This window comes from Poromitra crassiceps (assembly GCF_964638095.1).
Source record: "Poromitra crassiceps genome assembly, chromosome: 11".
Lineage (NCBI taxonomy): Eukaryota > Metazoa > Chordata > Actinopteri > Beryciformes > Melamphaidae > Poromitra > Poromitra crassiceps.
Genome location: NC_139643.1, coordinates 50894219 through 50916000, shown reverse-complemented (window position 1 = coordinate 50916000; position 21782 = coordinate 50894219). Strand labels below are relative to the sequence as shown.

The following is a 21782-nucleotide window of genomic DNA, read 5'->3' as shown; positions in this document are numbered from 1 at the left end:
CTAGGAAAGTGGGAAAATGGTCAAATGTATCTGTATCTCTGAACTATCTCTTTAACCAAAGCACACACATTTAGGCTATTCTATGAAATCTCATTTTAATAACTAATGTAATATCTTTTCACTTCCATTCACGGAGCCTCCCCTGAAACTGCTTGGAGCCGCCTGGGAAAGCCTACCTCCCACTTTGAAAACCCCTGATCTACAGCATAATCTAGGTCTAGGCAGTTTGTCTCCATCACCTCCCCCCCATTTAACACGTATGGCGTCATGTTAAAATATGATTTTAATAAATGAAGTTCATAAAATAACATTTACATGTTAAATAAATTAGACATCTGATGCTGAGCAGTAGTAGCATACATCTAGCCTGCTACTCTTGAACATTTACATTCATCTCTTAGATGAAGACATGACACTATGTAGTCTATAGCTACTGTACATATAGGCTACATAGTGTCATCTCTTAGATGAAGACATGACACTATGTAGCTATAGCCTACATAGTGCCATCTCTTAGATGAAGACATGACACTATGTAGCTATAGGCTACAGGAAAGTAGGCCAATGATAGAACAGACCTATGTGATTAAAATACAACACAAGTCAAGTGCAAACAGCTAGTACAGGTTATGCAAACCCATTGAAATGAACTGAAATGGCACAGCTTTACAAAACAAAGTACATACAATAGGCTCCAGTTTGGATTAGAATTTTTACTCCCGCCATTTCAGATTCCACTGCCTTTGACTATTGTGTGATGTGAATGTGTGAATATAAATGTGATGTGAACGTGTGAATATAGTGATTTGAACGTGTGAATATAGTATATACTGTATGTCATGTGAACGTGTGAATATAGTATATACTGTATGTCATGTGAACGTGTGAATATAAGTGTGATGTGAACGTGTGACCAATGAATGATGGGGGGGAAGGGGGTATTGTTTTGTTGCTATGGAAACCAAAGCTGTGTATTGTTTTGTTGCACTGAGCATTTCTCTGTGAAAGGCCACTTCATCAACTTTTGGGTAAGATGATGGGGAACTGTCAATTGTGAAATGAAAAGATAAAAATTTAATATGCAACCTTTAAAGGTACTGAATACTGTCACAATATAATATCAGTACAAAACAGGCTAACCTGGATAAATAAAGGTTCAATAAATTAAAAATAAAATAAAACACTGTCATTGGCCTTGAAAACCCCATATTGGTACAACCCTAACTTCAATATTTAAAAAAATACGTACACTCACTCCATCTGAAGTACATTAAGTTAGTGAACATAAGTTCAACATAACATAAGTTAATGAACAATAAAAGCATTTAAGTACATTCAGTTTCAAAGTAATTTCAGCTATTTAATTGACATCGACCTCTTGGATCATTTGATCGTAGGATATATACAGTACAGTACAGTTTGGCTGAGAGAATCTGATTTAGGAGCCAAAGGCACTTCATAATAAAATGACTATTATTATCATCTATTTGGCTATTTCTATCAGTGTGACTGAGGTAACGGCCATCTGGACACCAGCAGATGTGACATCTTCAGCTGAGAAATGTCTTCCTGACAAAACCACATCGTAAAAGGTCAAGCAGGAACGCACCATGTTATCGGCACATGATCGGTATCGGCCGATAAAGGCTTTCAAATGACATATCGGCCCAGAATGAACATTTATGCCGATATGACAGGCCGATAAAATGCCACTTTAATTATGCCCAAATGCTCTATGCTAAAATGCTTGATTAAATGCTTGACGTTATTTGCATAACCTAAGTTGAAGTGGTTTTCTTATTTTGCCCAGTGACTGACTGTGTAGACTACATTTTCAAAAGCATTGTGTTTATGTCTGCGATGCATCTGCCAGTGATCACAAGACAGTCAAAACAAGAAGCATGAATAAAAACAAGCACATGTTGCACTATTTCTAAGTTGAGCCCGTTTCTACTTGATAGTGATTGGAGGTCTGCAGCCTGTCGTTGATATTTGAGCGTGGAGAGAGACAGACAGGACAGACAGGAGCAGAGCAGGAGAATGAGTCATACCAGGGGAGGTCAGTTCATTCCATAGCTCTCTCTCTCTCTCTCTCTCTCTTTATTGCTGTCAGGGAGTCATTACTGTGCGCCTGCTGTACCTGCCAACCCTCCCCACTGTTCCCAACACTGCACAGTCACCATGATGCGGTGTCACTCAGTGCATACCTGCTCAGTGCATACCTGCTCAGTGCATACCTGCTCAGTGCATACCTGCTCAGTGCATACCTGCTCAGTGCATACCTGCTCAGTGCATACCTGCTCAGTGCATACCTGCTCAGTGCATACCTGCTCAGTGCATACCTGCTCAGTGCATACCTGTTCAGTGCAGACCTGCTCAGTGCATACCTGTTCAGGGCATACCTGTTCAGTGCAGACCTGTTCAGTGCAGACCTGTTCAGGGCATACCTGCTCAGTGCATACCTGTTCAGTGCATACCTGCTCAGTGCATACCTGCTCAGTGCATACCTGCTCAGTGCATACCTGTTCAGTGCATACCTGCTCAGTGCATACCTGTTCAGTGCATACCTGCTCAGTGCATACCTGTTCAGGGCATACCTGCTCAGTGCATACCTGTTCAGTGCATACCTGCTCAGTGCATACCTGTTCAGGGCATACCTGCTCAGTGCATACCTGCTCAGTGCATACTTGTTCAGGGCATACCTGCTCAGTGCATACCTGCTCAGTGCATACCTGTTCAGTGCATACCTGTTCAGTGCTTACCTGTTCAGTGCATACCTGCTCAGTGCATACCTGTTCAGGGCATACCTGCTCAGTGCTTACCTGTTCAGTTCATACCTGCTCAGTGCATACCTGTTCAGTGCATACCTGCTCAGTGCATACCTGCTCAGTGCATACCTGCTCAGTGCATACCTGTTCAGTGCATACCTGCTCAGTGCATACCTGTTCAGTGCATACCTGCTCAGTGCATACCTGTTCAGTGCATACCTGCTCAGTGCATACCTGTTCAGTGCATACCTGTTCAGTGCATACCTGTTCAGTGCATACCTGCCAACATCAGAACCCCCCACACCCCGAATCAGATCCGTCAGGTCCATTGAAGCTCCATCAGTGATGTGATCCATTGTTCTGTCCATTTTTGCTGACTTGTGGAAAAATGCTCGTGCTACCCTATCTGTAAAGGGGAGACTCGTGCGTACCTATTTTCATTCAGATATTTTCAGGTAAGAGGCGGGACCCGTTTCAAAATAGTTTTTCCCTGGTCAAAATGTAGCCTAACTTTGGAGCATTATTTAAACCTCTTCCCGAGAAGCTAGCCATGACATGGTTGGTACCAATGGATGCCTCAGGTCTTCTAGTTTCACATCGCACATCGGGAGAAAGGGTTAAAAATACGGAGAGTCCCGCGAAAATCAGGAGTGTTGGCGGGTATGTAAGTGTCACCGCTCATGTCAGCTTCACGGCAGCTCGTCGACCATCTCTCAGGTCTCTGACCTCCTCTCTCTCCTCATATGGCCACACTGTGATCCTCCATCACCATGTCTCAGCAGCTTCCTTCAGTTCTTCCAGACCCTCTCACAGGCTCACACTCCTGTGGTGCTGCTTGACGAAGCTCTCCTGCCTCTCTTTACCAGCCACTCCCTTCTCTTGGTGAGCTCTGTCCTCCTGCGGCGTCGGTCCGTCGGTCCCCACCTCTCTGCCTGCCACGCCCTGTCCCCCGTCCCCGGCCAAGCTCCCGGCCTCTCTGCCTGCCACGCCCTGTCCCCCGTCCCCGGCCAGGCTCCCGGCCTCGCTCAGCTCCCTGAGGTGCTCCACAGAGTCACACTTCTCCAGGTCGGAGGCGATGGTCTGCAGGCTGATGACCGACATGGAGTCCGATCCGGCCCGCTCCGCCTCCTGCCTTTCCCTCTGGCCCCAGCCGGACTTGCGGTGCCTCTCCACCCACTGTCTGGTCTTCTCCCCCTCTGCCCAGGCACTCTCTATCCCACCGAGCCCTCCTCCGCAGCTCCCCACATGGACCCCCACGGCAGCTCTGACCTCGGCCTCGGCCCCGACGGGGGAGCTGCGCCCCTCGCACGCTGTAGGCAGGCGCCCCCTGGTGGCTCGGGTGCCTCCCCTCTGGGCGTGGATCTGCTCGCTGATCTGCTCCAGGTTGCGCAGAGCAACAGAATAGCGCGTTTTCACTTTCAACACCCGCTCCTCCAGCTGTACCACCTTAACCTTATGTTCCTGCAAACACAGTTACAGGCTGTCACCATTAGCATTAGCATTAGCATTATGATCGCATCCTTACTGATGTGATTTTCTTCCATCAATAGTTCAGCCTGGCAAGTGGAAAATGGACAAGAAGTTCTCTACAACTTTTATTTGGAAGACAACAGGGAGAAAAAAAATACATGAAATAGATGGTAAGCTCTAAGGGTGCAACGGGTAACGGTTCACAAAATGCACAGTTCGGTACGTTTTCGATACAGCAAAAAAGTAGAAATGCCAGAGAAATGTCCTTGATTTTAAAATTGTAAATGCATTTTATTTATTTGACTTATTTATTATTTGATTATTTTCACAGTCTAGTTAAAAAAAAAAAATTCAATTTACGTTTTCTAACCTTTCGTCTTTTTCCTCTTGTTTTAGTTAACCATATCTTTGTAGAAGACTTGCACTGTTCAGCAGTGAGAGATTAATTCGTTTTGCAATGTGTATTGAACCAAAAGCCTAATACCAAATGTATTGTTACACCACTCGTCTAGTAAGCTCCGAGTTATTTCTGTTTACATGTATTATGCAATTACTGCTGCCTGATTACTGCTTACTACTTATGTTTATTCATCAAAACCCCAAAGGGGTAATAATGATCTCCCTGTTCCTAGCTGCAGAAAAAGTAAACACTAGTACTGTATCTCTCATGAAGAGCACATGAATTCCCTCCCATGTGCCTGGTACACACCTCCAGAATGTGGTTGAACTGAGCCTTGAGCTCAAAGTAGGGTTTGGATTTGAGGATGACGTTCTTGAGGGTTTTCTGGAGGTTCTGCACGTGAGCCTCTGCGTCCTGACACAGCCCCGTGACTCTCTGGTGCTCCCGCTCGCTCCGGAGACGCTCCTGCTCCGCCTCGTTCACCTAGTCAGCACACAAAACACCAGACACACGACAGGTCACCTACACCAGACAGGCCAGCACACAAAACACCAGACACATGACAGGTCACCTACACCAGACAGGCCAGCACACAAAACACCAGACACATGACAGGTCACCTACACCAGACAGGCCAGCACACAAAACACCAGACACATGACAGGTCACCTACACCAGACAGGCCAGCACACAAAACACCAGACACATGACAGGTCACCTACACCAGACAGGCCAGCACACAAAACATCAGACACATGACAGGTCACCTACACCAGACAGGCCAGCACACAAAACACCAGACACATGACAGGTCACCTACACCAGACAGGCCAGCACACAAAACACCAGACACATGACAGGTCACCTACACCAGACAGGCCAGCACACAAAACACCAGACACATGACAGGTCACCTACACCAGACAGGCCAGCACACAAAACATCAGACACATGACAGGTCACCTACACCAGACAGGCCAGCACACAAAACACCAGACACACGACAGGTCACCTACACCAGACAGGCCAGCACACAAAACACCAGACACATGACAGGTCACCTACACCAGACAGGCCAGCACACAAAACACCAGACACATGACAGGTCACCTACACCAGACAGGCCAGCACACAAAACACCAGACACACGACAGGTCACCTACACCAGACAGGCCAGCACACAAAACACCAGACACATGACAGGTCACCTACACCAGACAGGCCAGCACACAAAACACCAGACACATGACAGGTCACCTACACCAGACAGGCCAGCACACAAAACACCAGACACACGACAGGTCACCTACACCAGACAGGCCAGCAGACAAAACACCAGACACATGACAGGTCACCTACACCAGACAGGCCAGCACACAAAACACCAGACACATGACAGGTCACCTACACCAGACAGGCCAGCACACAAAACATCAGACACATGACAGGTCACCTACACCAGACAGGCCAGCACACAAAACACCAGACACATGACAGGTCACCTAAACCAGACAGGCCAGCACACAAAACACCAGACACATGACAGGTCACCTAAACCAGACAGGCCAGCACACAAAACACCAGACACATGACAGGTCACCTACACCAGACAGGCCAGCACACAAAACACCAGACACATGACAGGTCACCTACACCAGACAGGCCAGCACACAAAACACCAGACACATGACAGGTCACCTAAACCAGACAGGCCAGCACACAAAACACCAGACACATGACAGGTCACCTACACCAGACAGGCCAGCACACAAAACACCAGACACATGACAGGTCACCTACACCAGACAGGCCAGCACACAAAACATCAGACACATGACAGGTCACCTACACCAGACAGGCCAGCACACAAAACACCAGACACATGACAGGTCACCTACACCAGACAGGCCAGCACACAAAACACCAGACACATGACAGGTCACCTACACCAGACAGGCCAGCACACAAAACACCAGACACATGACAGGTCACCTACATGAGACAGGTCAGCACACAAAACACCAGACACATGACAGGTCACCTACATGAGACAGGTCAGCACACAAAACACCAGACACATGACAGGTCACCTAAACCAGACAGGCCAGCACACAAAACACCAGACACATGACAGGTCACCTACACCAGACAGGCCAGCACACAAAACACCAGACACATGACAGGTCACCTACACCAGACAGGCCAGCACACAAAACACCAGACACATGACAGGTCACCTACATGAGACAGGCCAGCACACAAAACACCAGACACATGACAGGTCACCTAAACCAGACAGGCCAGCACACAAAACACCAGACACATGACAGGTCACCTACACCAGACAGGCCAGCACACAAAACACCAGACACATGACAGGTCACCTACATGAGACAGGTCAGCACACAAAACACCAGACACATGACAGGTCACCTACATGAGACAGGTCAGCACACAAAACACCAGACACATGACAGGTCACCTAAACCAGACAGGCCAGCACACAAAACACCAGACACATGACAGGTCACCTACACCAGACAGGCCAGCACACAAAACACCAGACACATGACAGGTCACCTACACCAGACAGGCCAGCACACAAAACACCAGACACATGACAGGTCACCTACATGAGACAGGCCAGCACACAAAACACCAGACACACGACAGGTCACCTACATGAGACAGGCCAGCTCACAAAACACCAGACACATGACAGGTCACCTACACCAGACAGGCCAGCACACAAAACACCAGACACATGACAGGTCACCTACACCAGACAGGCCAGCACACAAAACACCAGACACATGACAGGTCACCTAAACCAGACAGGCCAGCACACAAAACACCAGACACATGACAGGTCACCTACACCAGATAGGCCAGCACACAAAACACCAGACACATGACAGGTCACCTAAACCAGACAGGCCAGCACACAAAACACCAGACACATGACAGGTCACCTACACCAGACAGGCCAGCACACAAAACACCAGACACATGACAGGTCACCTACACCAGACAGGCCAGCACACAAAACACCAGACACATGACAGGTCACCTACACCAGACAGGCCAGCACACAAAACACCAGACACATGACAGGTCACCTACACCAGACAGGCCAGCACACAAAACACCAGACACATGACAGGTCACCTACATGAGACAGGCCAGCACACAAAACACCAGACACATGACAGGACAGGTCACCTAAACCAGACAGGCCAGCACACAAAACACCAGACACATGACAGGTCACCTACATGAGACAGGCCAGCACACAAAACACCAGACACATGACAGGACAGGTCACCTAAACCAGACAGGCCAGCACACAAAACACCAGACACATGACAGGTCACCTACATGAGACAGGTCAGCACACAAAACACCAGACACATGACAGGTCACCTACATGAGACAGGTCAGCACACAAAACACCAGACACATGACAGGTCACCTAAACCAGACAGGCCAGCACACAAAACACCAGACACATGACAGGTCACCTACATGAGACAGGCCAGCACACAAAACACCAGACACATGACAGGTCACCTACATGAGACAGGTCAGCACACAAAACACCAGACACATGACAGGTCACCTACATGAGACAGGTCAGCACACAAAACACCAGACACATGACAGGTCACCTACACCAGACAGGCCAGCACACAAAACACCAGACACATGACAGGACAGGTCACCTAAACCAGACAGGCCAGCACACAAAACACCAGACACATGACAGGTCACCTACACCAGACAGGCCAGCACACAAAACACCAGACACATGACAGGTCACCTACACCAGACAGGCCAGCACACAAAACACCAGACACATGACAGGACAGGTCACCTAAACCAGACAGGCCAGCACACAAAACACCAGACACATGACAGGTCACCTAAACGAGACAGGGCTCACACCATGCTCCTTATTAGGGGCACTGACATATATACAGGTGCATAATTTTTTGGGGAATATCGTCAAAAAGTTAATCTTTTTCCAATTTAATTCAAAATGGAAAATTTCATATATTCTAGATTAATTACAAATAAAGTTAAATATTTCAAGCCTTTTTTCATTTTTTGTTTACAATACACAAACAGGACAGATGAACAGGCTCAGACACAGGAAAAGAAAAGAAAAGAAAAGAGAAAAAAAAACAATAAATACATATATATTCGATATATTCGACATTCAATATTACAACATGGTGCTACTAGCCACATAAAGTGTTTATGTGTTCGTAAGACAGATTATGCATGGGATCGCACGCAAGGGGTCCATGAGAAACCAGCCAGGAGAGTCAAGGTACATTTTTTGTTTGAATTTTGACGATTACAGCTCATGAAAAAAAAAAAAAATCCAGTCCCTCAAAATATTAGAATATTACATCAAGATCAATTAAAATTTTGGATTTTATAGCACCTCATGCTTCCCGTCTGCTGATAGGCTGGAGATGCTGATTCTCTTTTCCAGCAGGACTTGGCACCAGGCCAGCCCACAGTGCTACTAACTAGTAACTGGGTTTGCTGAACATGGTATTACTCAATTACTGTGCTTAATTGGCCAGCCAATCATCCTGATGCCCACAAATAAGTGGGCGTGTGCTTCCTTGACCTAAAAATGTTTCTCCTTCCTGGTTTGCTCAGGTTGCTTCTCTAAAAATAAACAAGCACATAAGAATGAGAAGGATATAAGAATAAGGACACAGCTACAGTAGGTGCAGCAAAGACACTGTGCATGGTATCCACATTTAGGTCTTCAGAGACATGTCAGCCTTGTCAACCTCGTAGTCGACTAGAAGACAGTGAGCTCTCCCAAGATTTACACACCGTGCGGAAATTCCCCCGGTCATTCTGATCAGGCTCCAAGATGTCTGAGCGTGGACTCAGCAATGCCCAAGGTTTCTACCGTAGCCTTGATATAAAATGGACTTTTCCATGACTTTACATACTAAGTGCTTCCGTGGCCTTCCTGCTTTGTTAACATTGTCTTTCTAGTCCAGTTGGCCTGCAAGAAACAACATGGGACATAATGTATATTCTGCTATATTCCTGGAAAGTAATCCACTTGTAACATTTGCTGATATTCCCTGATTTCTCAATAGAATGTATCACATACCCTGAATACACTTCCAGGAATTCCAGGAATAAAGACCTCCTGAAGAAATTCTTGCAGAGTAAGCTAGAATAGTTGGCCAGGGTCTTTTGTCCCCGAAATTGTGTACTTGTATCTATTGTTTTTCTCGTTTATTGTCTTTATTGTCTCTTAATGAACTTGTAATGTGCATTATATGTTGGGTGTACTGTATGCCATGTTGTTAACAACAGGCACCATGTTGGAAATAAGTGATTGCACTTTCACATGCTATCCCTTGGATTGTGTTGTATTTTGATATCCATAATAAAATAAAATAAAATTCCATCACCAGCGGGAACCCTGCCTACAGAACAAAAGTTCATAAACGTTTTTTTTTTTTTTTCTCTCTCCTCTCCGAATCATATCGTTTCCTCGCGGCCCGGTAGCAAATGTTTTGCGGACCAGCACCGGTCTGTGGCCAAGTGTTGGGAATCGCTGGTTCAATTAATGATATTTTTTTTATTGGTTTTGCCAAACTGTTCGAGCTCATTCAGTCCCCTTCAGTTCCAAACATCAACAACTACTGAGACTTCTAATTCAGTCAGTCAAGGGAATCCATCACTGTTTCAGCACAAAGCCTTCATCAGTCTGAAACTCAGATGAAGGCTTTGTACTGAAACCCTTCATCAGTCTGAAACTCAGATGAAGGCTTTGTACTGAAACCCTTCATCAGCCTGAAACTCTGATGAAGGCTTTGTACTGAAACCCTTCATCAGTCTGAAACTCAGATGAAGGCTTTGTACTGAAACCCTTCATCAGTCTGAAACTCAGATGAAGGCTTTGTACTGAAACCCTTCATCAGTCTGAAACTCTGATGAAGGCTTTGTACTGAAACTCTTCATCAGTCTGAAACTCTGATGAAGGCTTTGTACTGAAACCCTTCATCAGTCTGAAACTCTGATGAAGGCTTTGTACTGAAACCCTTCATCAGTCTGAAACTCTGATGAAGGCTTTGTACTGAAACTCTTCATCAGTCTGAAACTCTGATGAAGGCTTTGTACTGAAACTCTTCATCAGTCTGAAACTCTGATGAAGGCTTTGTACTGAAACTCTTCATCAGTCTGAAACTCTGATGAAGGCTTTGTACTGAAACCCTTCATCAGTCTGAAACTCTGATGAAGGCTTTGTACTGAAACCCTTCATCAGTCTGAAACTCTGATGAAGGCTTTGTACTGAAACCCTTCATCAGTCTGAAACTCTGATGAAGGCTTTGTACTGAAACCCTTCATCGGTCTGAAACTCTGATGAAGGCTTTGTACTGAAACCCTTCATCAGTCTGAAACTCTGATGAAGGCTTTGTACTGAAACCCTTCATCAGTCTGAAACTCTGATGAAGGCTTTGTACTGAAACCCTTCATCGGTCTGAAACTCTGATGAAGGCTTTGTACTGAAACCCTTCATCGGTCTGAAACTCTGATGAAGGCTTTGTAGTGAAACTCTTCATCAGTCTGAAACTCTGATGAAGGCTTTGTACTGAAACCCTTCATCGGTCTGAAACTCTGATGAAGGCTTTGTACTGAAACCCTTCATCGGTCTGAAACTCTGATGAAGGCTTTGTACTGAAACCCTTCATCAGCCTGAAACTCTGATGAAGGCTTTGTACTGAAACTCTTCATCAGTCTGAAACTCTGATGAAGGCTTTGTACTGAAACTCTTCATCAGTCTGAAACTCTGATGAAGGCTTTGTACTGAAACCCTTCATCAGCCTGAAACTCTGATGAAGGCTTTGTACTGAAACCCTTAATCAGTCTGAAACTCTGATGAAGGCTTTGTACTGAAACCCTTCATCAGTCTGAAACTCTGATGAAGGGTTTGTACTGAAACCCTTCATCAGTCTGAAACTCTGATGAAGGCTTTGTACTGAAACCCTTCATCAGTCTGAAACTCTGATGAAGGCTTTGTACTGAAACTCTTCATCAGTCTGAAACTCTGATGAAGGCTTTGTACTGAAACCCTTCATCAGTCTGAAACTCTGATGAAGGCTTTGTACTGAAACCCTTCATCAGTCTGAAACTCTGATGAAGGCTTTGTACTGAAACCCTTCATCAGTCTGAAACTCTGATGAAGGCTTTGTACTGAAACCCTTCATCGGTCTGAAACTCTGATGAAGGCTTTGTACTGAAACCCTTCATCAGTCTGAAACTCTGATGAAGGCTTTGTACTGAAACCCTTCATCAGTCTGAAACTCTGATGAAGGCTTTGTACTGAAACCCTTCATCGGTCTGAAACTCTGATGAAGGCTTTGTACTGAAACCCTTCATCGGTCTGAAACTCTGATGAAGGCTTTGTACTGAAACTCTTCATCAGTCTGAAACTCTGATGAAGGCTTTGTAGTGAAACCCTTCATCAGTCTGAAACTCTGATGAAGGCTTTGTACTGAAACCCTTCATCGGTCTGAAACTCTGATGAAGGCTTTGTACTGAAACCCTTCATCGGTCTGAAACTCTGATGAAGGCTTTGTACTGAAACCCTTCATCAGCCTGAAACTCTGATGAAGGCTTTGTACTGAAACTCTTCATCAGTCTGAAACTCTGATGAAGGCTTTGTACTGAAACTCTTCATCAGTCTGAAACTCTGATGAAGGCTTTGTACTGAAACCCTTCATCAGCCTGAAACTCTGATGAAGGCTTTGTACTGAAACCCTTCATCAGTCTGAAACTCTGATGAAGGCTTTGTACTGAAACCCTTCATCAGTCTGAAACTCTGATGAAGGGTTTGTACTGAAACCCTTCATCAGTCTGAAACTCTGATGAAGGCTTTGTGCTGAAACGTGTCCGTTGGTGTCTGACCCATTGGTACAATTAAAGGTGCTGGCTTTTCCTTCTGTACCTTGGCAGTGGCTTGGTAAAGTCTGGGTTTGTACCTTGGCAGTGGCTTGGTAAAGCCTGGGTTTGTACCTTGGCAGTGGCTTGGTAAAGCCTGGGTTTGTACCTTGGCAGTGGCTTGGTAAAGCCTGGGTGTGTACCTTGGCAGTGGCTTGGTAAAGCCTGGGTTTGTACCTTGGCAGTGGCTTGGTAAAGCCTGGGTTTGTACCTTGGCAGTGGCGTGGTAAAGCCTGGGTTTGTACCTTGGCAGTGGCATGGTAAAGGCTGGGTTTGTACCTTGGCAGTGGCGTGGTTGAGCATCTCTTGCCAGGTTGGGTCCAGGGTGTTCCTGTCAGCCAGAAGACCCTGTTCGGCCACGTACACCATCTCTCTGGCTGCAGTGTGCATGGACACGGCACGCTCATACCTCACAGCTGCCTTCTGGGTCTCTGCCTGGGCCTGCAGGAACAGACGATCACAGCTAGGTAGGTCATCCATGGCATCAAGAAGAGGCTACAATCATTTAAGGCCTACCATCTGGATGGAGGTGGTCCTTCACCGCAACAACCAAAACAAAAAGACACAAGTAAAACAATACATTTTCCTGTGCGTCCTGGTGGCTGACCTTGTAGCACGCGTACCACGGAGGCTCAGTCCTTCGCGCGGCTGACGTGGGTTTGAATCCGACCCGAGGTCCGTTGCTGCATGTCATCCCTTCTCTCTTCCCACCTTTCCTGTCTGTCTACTGTCCTATCTAAATAAAGAAAGATGCCCTCCCCCCCAAAATACAACATTTTCCTCAACTTCACACTTCACAGCCAAATGTATCTAAAGAAACATCCAAACTTCATGTACATTTGTGGATCTCTTGTCTTGTTCAGACAAAAAATAAACAAAAATCAGATTTTGTCTAAATAAAAGTAAGAATCCATGACATTTTGATCAAAATGTCCATTTTGCCACTGATGGATATAACCAGCCTGCACATCTGGGGGCCCTAAGCAGGATACATTTGGGTGTATATACATTTATATCACAATTGTTTTAAGCAGAGAATGGGCTCTTTGGAGTCTTCACTTTCTTGCCATACCCAATTTCTACAATTCCATGACTGTGCACACTGTGGTGCACACTGTGGTGCACACTGTGGTGCACAGTGTGGTGCACAGTGTGCACCACAGTGTGCAATTTCTACAATTCCATGACTGTGCACACTGTGGTGCACACTGTGGTGCACACTGTGGTGCACACTGTGGTGCACACTGTGGTGCACACTGTGGTGCACACTGTGGTGCACAGTGTGCACCACAGTGTGCACCACAGTGTGCAGGAATATGGAAAGAAAGAAAAAGTCAAGAATAAGATATTTTCACTGCATGCTGTGTCTTTCAGGCCCTGGAGCTCGTAACTATTAGCTGATTGTCAGACATACATGGCTGTAAAGACTCCTGTGGTTCTAATGAGTCCAATTTAATCTTTTATATTTTGTATCGCTTTTCTGTACTTTTGAATTGTAAAACTTTTACCTTTACCCATTATTATGACTCTGTAAAGCACTTTGAACCGCCCCCATCAGTGCAGGAAATATGCTATACAAAAGCTGCCTTGCCTTGCCTACTGTGATGGAAAGAAGTGTCAGAAAATGTTTATTAGGCTCATATTCAAGCCATAAGACATGTGCAACAGCCACTGCACTACTTTAGTTACCGTGCCCTAGAACTAATGCAATGAAAAAGATTGTATTCTAGAGAGCCTTTTCCTTATGGACACACTTCCTCTGGATCTTCCAAACATTCCTGGGAAGGTAGAATTTAAGAGACGAGTAAAATCACTTTTTAGTTTGCATCTCTTTTACCATTACTATTCAGTTATCTAAACTCCTACCTACCATGGAGCAAGCAGCTACAAGGTTGGTGGTGCCTACCTATTCTTCTGGATGTCTAGTTTCCACCGCTAATACCAGTCCAGAAGCTCAGCTCTGGCTTAAAAATTGAGCGTGTGAGAGCTTGTCAAAACCAGACCTCTGCCATCTTCCTCCCAGATGGGGCCCCCTGGTGGCTGCGGGGCCCTAAGCAGCTGCTTAGTTTGCTTATTCACAAGTTTCCTGGTGAGACCGTGGGCGCTTCCATGACACCCTCCCTCCCTGTTTCCGCCCAGGACCGTTCATAGCGAAAGAGACTGAAAATAATCAGAATAATTGTTGTGACTTTGTACCTATACCTATGTCTTGTAATGATGCCCCCCAGCACAATAATTTTGCATGTGCATAATTGTACAACGGAGTGACAATATCTTGAATCTTGAAAGAGAGAGACCGCTAAAGCTCCGTTCAATGACCAAATAATAAGAGTTCCGGTTTGGACGTTTAGCCTTCAAAACAAAAGCGGCCACTATGCAACCACATACTATTTTTAGCCATTTCGGCTAAAATAAGCCGCCCCGTACAGTACGAGTGAATTGACATTCACCTCGTTTTTGTAAAATATCGCCGCTATGCAACCACACAACGTTACTATTTTTAGCCATTTTGGATAAAATAAGCCAAACGTTCCCACTCTTTGACAGCGGCGCGCACCTCCTTGCTAGTGAAAAAAATATAAGTGAGTTTGGGAGGAGGCTGTTCAAGTCATGCAGCTGATAGTGAGTTGTGTCTAAAGTGAGTTTGGGAGGAGGCTGTTCAAGTCATGCAGATGATAGTGAGTTGTGTCTAAAGTGAGTTTGGGAGGAGGCTGTTCAAGTCAAGGTGACTCAGATCAGATCACATGAGGCCAGCGTCTCTGCATGAGGGCGCAGCAGGAGGGCCTGGCTGAGTGCAGCAGGAGGGCCTGGCTGAGTGAAGCAGGAGGGCCTGGCTGAGTGAAGCAGGAGGGCCTGGCTGAGTGAAGCAGGAGGGCCTGGCTGAGTGAAGCAGGAGGGCCTGGCTGAGTGAAGCAGGAGGGCCTGGCTGAGTGAAGCAGGAGGGCCTGGCTGAGTGAAGCAGGAGGGCCTGGCTGAGTGAAGCAGGAGGGCCTGGCTGAGTGAAGCAGGAGGGCCTGGCTGAGTGCAGCAGGAGGGCCTGGCTGAGTGAAGGATACTCAGAGTGTAATAAGGTCACTGGCTGCTAAAAGACTGCTTCACTTTCAACATCACCATCATTTCTATGATGTGGAATCTTAGCGTGACGTCTGGAAGATCTGTTGAGGGCCACAACTAATGATTATTTTCATTAGCGATTAATCTGTCAAATATTTTCTCGATTAATCTATTAGTTGTTTTGTCTATAAAATGTGAGAGAATTGTGAAAAATGTAGTTCAGTGTTTCCTAAAGCCCAAGATGACCTCCTCAAATCTCTTGTTTTGTCCACAACCCAAGGATATTCAGTTTACTGTCATAAAAGACTAGATTCACATTTTAGAAGGTGGAATCAGAGAATTTAGACTTTTTTTCCCCTTAAAAAATTACTCAATCGACTATCAAAATAGTTGTTGATTGATTTTCTGTTGATCGACTAATTGAATAATCATTGCATATGTTGTGGTGTCCGGTTTGTGGGTCACATGATAAACAACAGCAAAGACTGTTGTATTCTGCATACACTGATATGGACTCTGAATTTACACTTATTACCCTTCACAATGTTGATTAAAAATGACTGCCACTACTGCCCCATTTCTTCAAGGGTTAAAGATTTTATCTTTATCTTTATTGTTTATTTGAGCAGGGACAGTACACAATAAATATATTGCACCAGAAATAGCTAAAAGCTCATTTGCATCTGTAGTCCCACCACATCATCAATTATGATTAATTACATCCAAATCAGCCAGGCTGTGAAATTGATTAGTGGTTACTTACATGTGCATTACCATGATTTAAAATGTGCATGTAGCCAGTTGCATGTGTATGATGATGTAAATGTGAGGATCATAGAAGTGTTATGACATGACAGATATGTTGTTTTCACAAGCTTAAATAATCAACTTGCTATTACAAGACATAGAGGTAGGTAGGCTGGATATAGCATTGTGTGCACCCATGCAGAAAGCCCAGCACCGACGGGCAAAACACACTTGAAAGGCCTACTGTACATGCGGCCGGGGTCAAATCACTGACATTGATTTGATAGCAAACTCCACCTACAGTGTGCTGCAAAACAAGCTGATCAAAAGTCATCGCTTTAACGTGATTGGCTAACGTAATGTTAGACGCAGTGCGCACTGTCAACACATTCGCGCGGGTTAATCTGACAGTATGTAGGAGGGAGCAAGGGTCTCTAGACTAGATGATGACATAGCCCAACAAAATGGACAAATTTGTCATAAAAAAACCCCACCATTTCCAGAGCGATTTCCACTTGCACCGACTTCCTGCAGTTCAGAAATCATTTTCAGGCCTGCGGCTACTTGAAGCTTATCCCAATGGGGCACGCAAGACTGAGCGATGTTGCTGTATTCAACTGTCACAAGAATGTGTCACGCAACAGGAACCTGCATGTCATCAGCGTGTATTAGCCAACTGATCAGAGCCACCAGCACAAACGTCACTGGACGTCTATCATTCTATAGTTATGTTAGGCCTGTTTAGAGTCACCAAAGCAGGGTAAACAACACAACAGGTGTAACCAGTAACATGAACGATGGTTCCATTCCATTGAGGTGTTCCAGTGCCAGGGCCCTCATTGATGTTATTGGTTACACCTGTGTTCACCCTGCTTTGACACAGAAAATGGCTGCCGTGAAAAGGGTCTATCACATCCAGGGGGACACGCACCTCTTTGGCCAGTCGACGGGCTTCATAGTAGGGCCTTGCTTTCTCGATGCAGGTACCTAGTTGGGAGCCTTGAGCATTGAGCTTCCGTGCGGACTCTGTGAGAATCCTCCTGTAGCTCGACCTGGCATCCTGCGGGGAGCAAAGACAGCACACAAACATCTGAAACTACATTTGGATGTATTCAATGTGAGGTTGTCAAAAGTATCGATATGTATCGATACTAAAAATTGTAAACTGATACAATACTCATTTGCAACAATATCGAGAGTATCATGTCTGTGTAAGTTCATTTTCAGACATCCAGGTAATAGGACGAATCAGTGTGACGTCACTTGACACCCAGAAATGCGGAACCCCCGCGGCAGTAATAGTATGAGTTGTGCCAAACAAACGTTAATATCTCAAAAACTATACATCACATCGCTTATATTTTGACATTCTGAGTGAGAGCAGAAGTAGCTCAAGAGTTTGATGTAGAATATATGCATGTTGTGTTAAAGTTGTGTGAACTGTCACAGTTTTTAAAATGTAAACAGAGTTAGCCGGCTAGAGTCAGACAATCAAGCCTCGCGCCACTTGGGCTCCATAGGGTTCCATTGCTGTTGCCACCCAGTGACCCGGTTTGTTTACCAAAATGCTGCTCGGCTGATCCCTCGTATAGAAGTTATATAGATGGAAAGAGGTGTGAAGGAGGTCATCAATGTCCACCTGTCTTTGTTTATTGTTATGCCTCTTGATGTGTTGTCTTCCCCCCGTGGTATCAAATTAATGGATTGAGTATAGATATTTTTGTCGGTATCGGAGTTAGAAATTCTAGTATCGTGACAGCAACCCTAATTCAATGAGCCTTGACCATTTCACTGTGATATCCGAGCTAGTGTTAATTTTGACGTTTTATTTTTTTATTTTGGTCTTAGTCTTAGTCGGGGGTCAAATGTCCTTGTTAGTTTTGATCATATTTAGTCAACCTCATCCTGTTTTTCTTTTGTCATGTTTTAGTCGACTAAAAGTCAGAGTATTTTAGTCCAAACTCATTGGAAAGATCTATTAATCTGTGATTATGACATTATGATAACGCACAATACAGACACAGATTTAACTGTTTAACTTCTTCTTCTCTTCTGATTGGATCTCTTCCCAATTTGTCCCTCCCTAACATTTCCGTCTAGTTTTTATTCGACGAAAATATCAATAGTTTTCCTCATAGTTTCTGTCATCACAACGTTATTTTTTTATTTTTAACTTATTTAGTTAACGTCTAGTTTTCATCAGGGAAAATAGGTAGTCGACAAACATTTTTCACCATAGTTTTTGTCAATGGAATGAACACTGATCCGAGCTTATGATAATGGAAGTAGGATATGTGTGAACAGTCGGTGCCGGGTGACGTCTGATACAAGCACTCTGCTCTGAGCACAAAGAGCTCTCTCACATCCAGCTGCAGCTCCAGCTTGTTGATCTGGTCACTGGCCTGGTTCAGGTGCTCCAGCTCCTCCTAATAACACAGAGGGAGAAGACATGTCTTCAACTAGAACATGAAAGGATTACCCTCAAAGGTCACAGAAATAGATTAGAATGCATTGTGAAAGCTGTCAATGGTGATAAGAGATGTTCTTGGGCTTAGGAGGAGCAGTGAATCGCAACCCTTTTCATATAAAGGACCTTAATTTAGTCCCATTAGGTGCAATTCTGAGAATTTCTTTATGTTACTGTCGAGAGGCCCCACACGTTTCCTTTCAAGAGTTACATGATTTTGTCCAAAATGCCATGACTGTATTGTAGGTAGAGAGAGAACAGACTGACTGTATTGTAGGTAGAGATAACAGACTGTATTGTACAGTAGGTAGGGAGATAACAGACTGTATTGTAGGTAGAGATAACAGACTGTATTGTACAGTAGGTAGGGAGATAACAGACTGTATTGTACAGTAGGTAGGGAGATAACAGACTGTATTGTACAGTAGGTAGGGAGATAACAGACTGTATTGTACAGTAGGTAGGTAGATAACAGACTGTATTGTACAGTAGGTAGGGAGATAACAGTGAAACACTCATTCTTCTACATTCTCTCATTGTGTTGTTATCTTGTAAATGAAATAATCGTGAAGTTTAACAATTCATCAGTTTGCTGGGGACCCCGTGGAACCCCATCAAGGAACCCTGCTGGCCCCCGGACCCCACGTTGAGAACCACGTGAGAATGTACTGTATGAAATGAAACATGTAAGGCACCACATGCACCAACTTATAATAGGCTGCATAGATGATCTATTCAGTGGTTCTCAAACTTGTTCCACATCAAGGACCCAGGAACTGACACAAATTAGACCATGGACCCATCTGATAAGATTTAGATGTCTTATTACAGAAAGTGTATGAAACCCATGACCTAAATAGCCATACATTCTGTTACTTATGGATGGAATTATGGTGAAAATATATAATCCCCCTTTTTGCTGGGGACCCCCTGGAACCAACTTTGAGAACCATTGCTCTAGCCTATATAAACTGCAATATGACCTATCTTAAGTTGCCAGTTAAATAAACATGTCTCCATCATACCTGAATTCTTGGATCCAGTTCCTCTTCGTATTTGCCACCTTCCTCTTCATCACCAACAGCCTGTTTCTGCCTCCCTGCATCTCCATCCTCCTCTGCTCTCATCTTGTCCTGGTCCCCTCTTCTGCTGCTGCTGCTCTCTCCCCCCGGGGTCTCCTCCCTCACCCAGCCCGCCTCAGGGCCCCCGCAGCCGGACAAACTTTCACGCGAGCTCCCCCGCTCCATGTGCGGCCCGTCGGTCGTTGGGGCTCGGGTGACGGGTCTAGTCCAGACCAGTTGGTTTAAGGGTGAATCTGATGGCAGCGCAGGGTTCGCGTTAGGGTATAGGCACGGTAAACACCGAGGTTGTCACTTGTCAGTGTTAAAGTGTCGCCGTGTACGTGTTGTTCCTTGGAGCTGAACATCATGATGCTAACGCTAGCTAGCTGCTAGCAGCAGCAGCTTCTTCCTCACTCCCTGAACAGCATGATGCTAACGCTAGCTAGCTGCTAGCCGCACTGCTCCTTCCTCCCTCCCTGCTGAGGGCTCAGCTCAGGCTGTATCACAATCACTCACCACTGACACACCATGTAATAATGTAAAAATATGACATAACATAATAGCCACATAGCAGCCTACTAACATCACATTTCAAGATTTGTACATGTTGATGTGAACTTTTTGTAAGAACAACAAGAAAATAGGCTATTTATATGGTTGTTGCCCATTAGTAGGCCTATAGTCTACTGTGCAAACAACACACTGAGGGTAAAAGCATTAATGTTGTCACTATTTTGAATGTAAGGAATGATATAACAATAGCCAGCCTAATATAATAATATAATAACATAAACATTCTAAATTGAACCCGTGTTCTGTTGTGATTGCTAGGACAATGATGTCAGTGTCTTTCACTATATCCAGGCCTAGTACAAAATAAAATATTAAATTAAATTAAATTAATAAAAATAAAATGATATATTCTGAATCTTTAATCCATTTATGTCAGTTGTCCCTTTAAGATTTGGTCATAGAGAGCTTTGTCCTAAATTGATATAATCTGATATGTCAGCCTGGGGTCATCCCTATGTTCCCCGGGTCCTATGTTCCCCGCTTTTCCCAAATAGGGTCCTATGTTCCCCGCTATGTTCCCTGGGAGAGGTTAGGTTTTGGGTTAGGGTCTGGGGGAGGTTAGGTTTAGGCGTGGGGGGTGGGAGAGGTTAGGTTTTGGGTTAGGGTCTGGGGGAGGTTAGGTTTAGGGTTAGTGAAAAACGGGGAATATAGAACCCGGGGAACATAGAACCCGGGGAACATAGACATGATCCCGTCAGCCTGACACCATTCATATTTGGCTGGGGTACTGGCAGAGGTCCCAATTTGGCAGGATTTTTGAATTCGGTATTTTACAGCCGACTAAATGTGCAAAATGGCTAGATAGTGGCGAAAATGAGTGAATACAAGTTCAGCACCATGGAGAGCTCAATTTGTTAGCTACTGATGGTCGGAGCACACCTGAGCAGTTAGAATCAGCCAGGGAAGTGGACTATGAACCCCCTCTGGAGAGAGGAGAGGCTGCATGCCAACTCTGTGAGCGAGGCCTGACTAAATGGCCAGTATGTATGTCAAAATGTATCATTCCACTTTTTTTTTTAAGAAATTTTCCTGGTTCCCTCTGGTCTGACACAGGGTTCCCACTGTGCCGGTTCCTTCTGGTCTGACACAGGGTTCACACTGTGCCGGTTCCTTCTGGTCTGACACAGGGTTCACACTGTGCCGGTTCCTTCTGGTCTGACACAGGGTTCCCACTGTGCTGGTTCCTTCTGGTCTGACACAGGGTTCCCACTGTGGCTATGATGAAAAATGAGTGCTTGTTCTTCCTTCCTGGCTTC

At 45.1% G+C, this 21782-nt stretch overlaps 1 protein-coding gene across 1 annotated transcript; it reads right to left on the bottom strand.

Annotated features, from left to right (window-relative positions):
• Positions 1-3575: 3575 nt before the first annotated feature.
• Positions 3576-20139, bottom strand: sh3bp5lb (SH3-binding domain protein 5-like, b; the record flags this gene model as incomplete). The annotated part of the gene is made up of 6 exons (XM_083646801.1): positions 3576-4229; positions 4948-5121; positions 12904-13065; positions 17357-17485; positions 18789-18851; positions 19918-20139. 6 exons carry the CDS (start codon positions 20137-20139, stop codon positions 3576-3578), a joined length of 1404 nt encoding a protein of 467 aa, XP_083502927.1.
• Positions 20140-21782: the final 1643 nt, after the last annotated feature.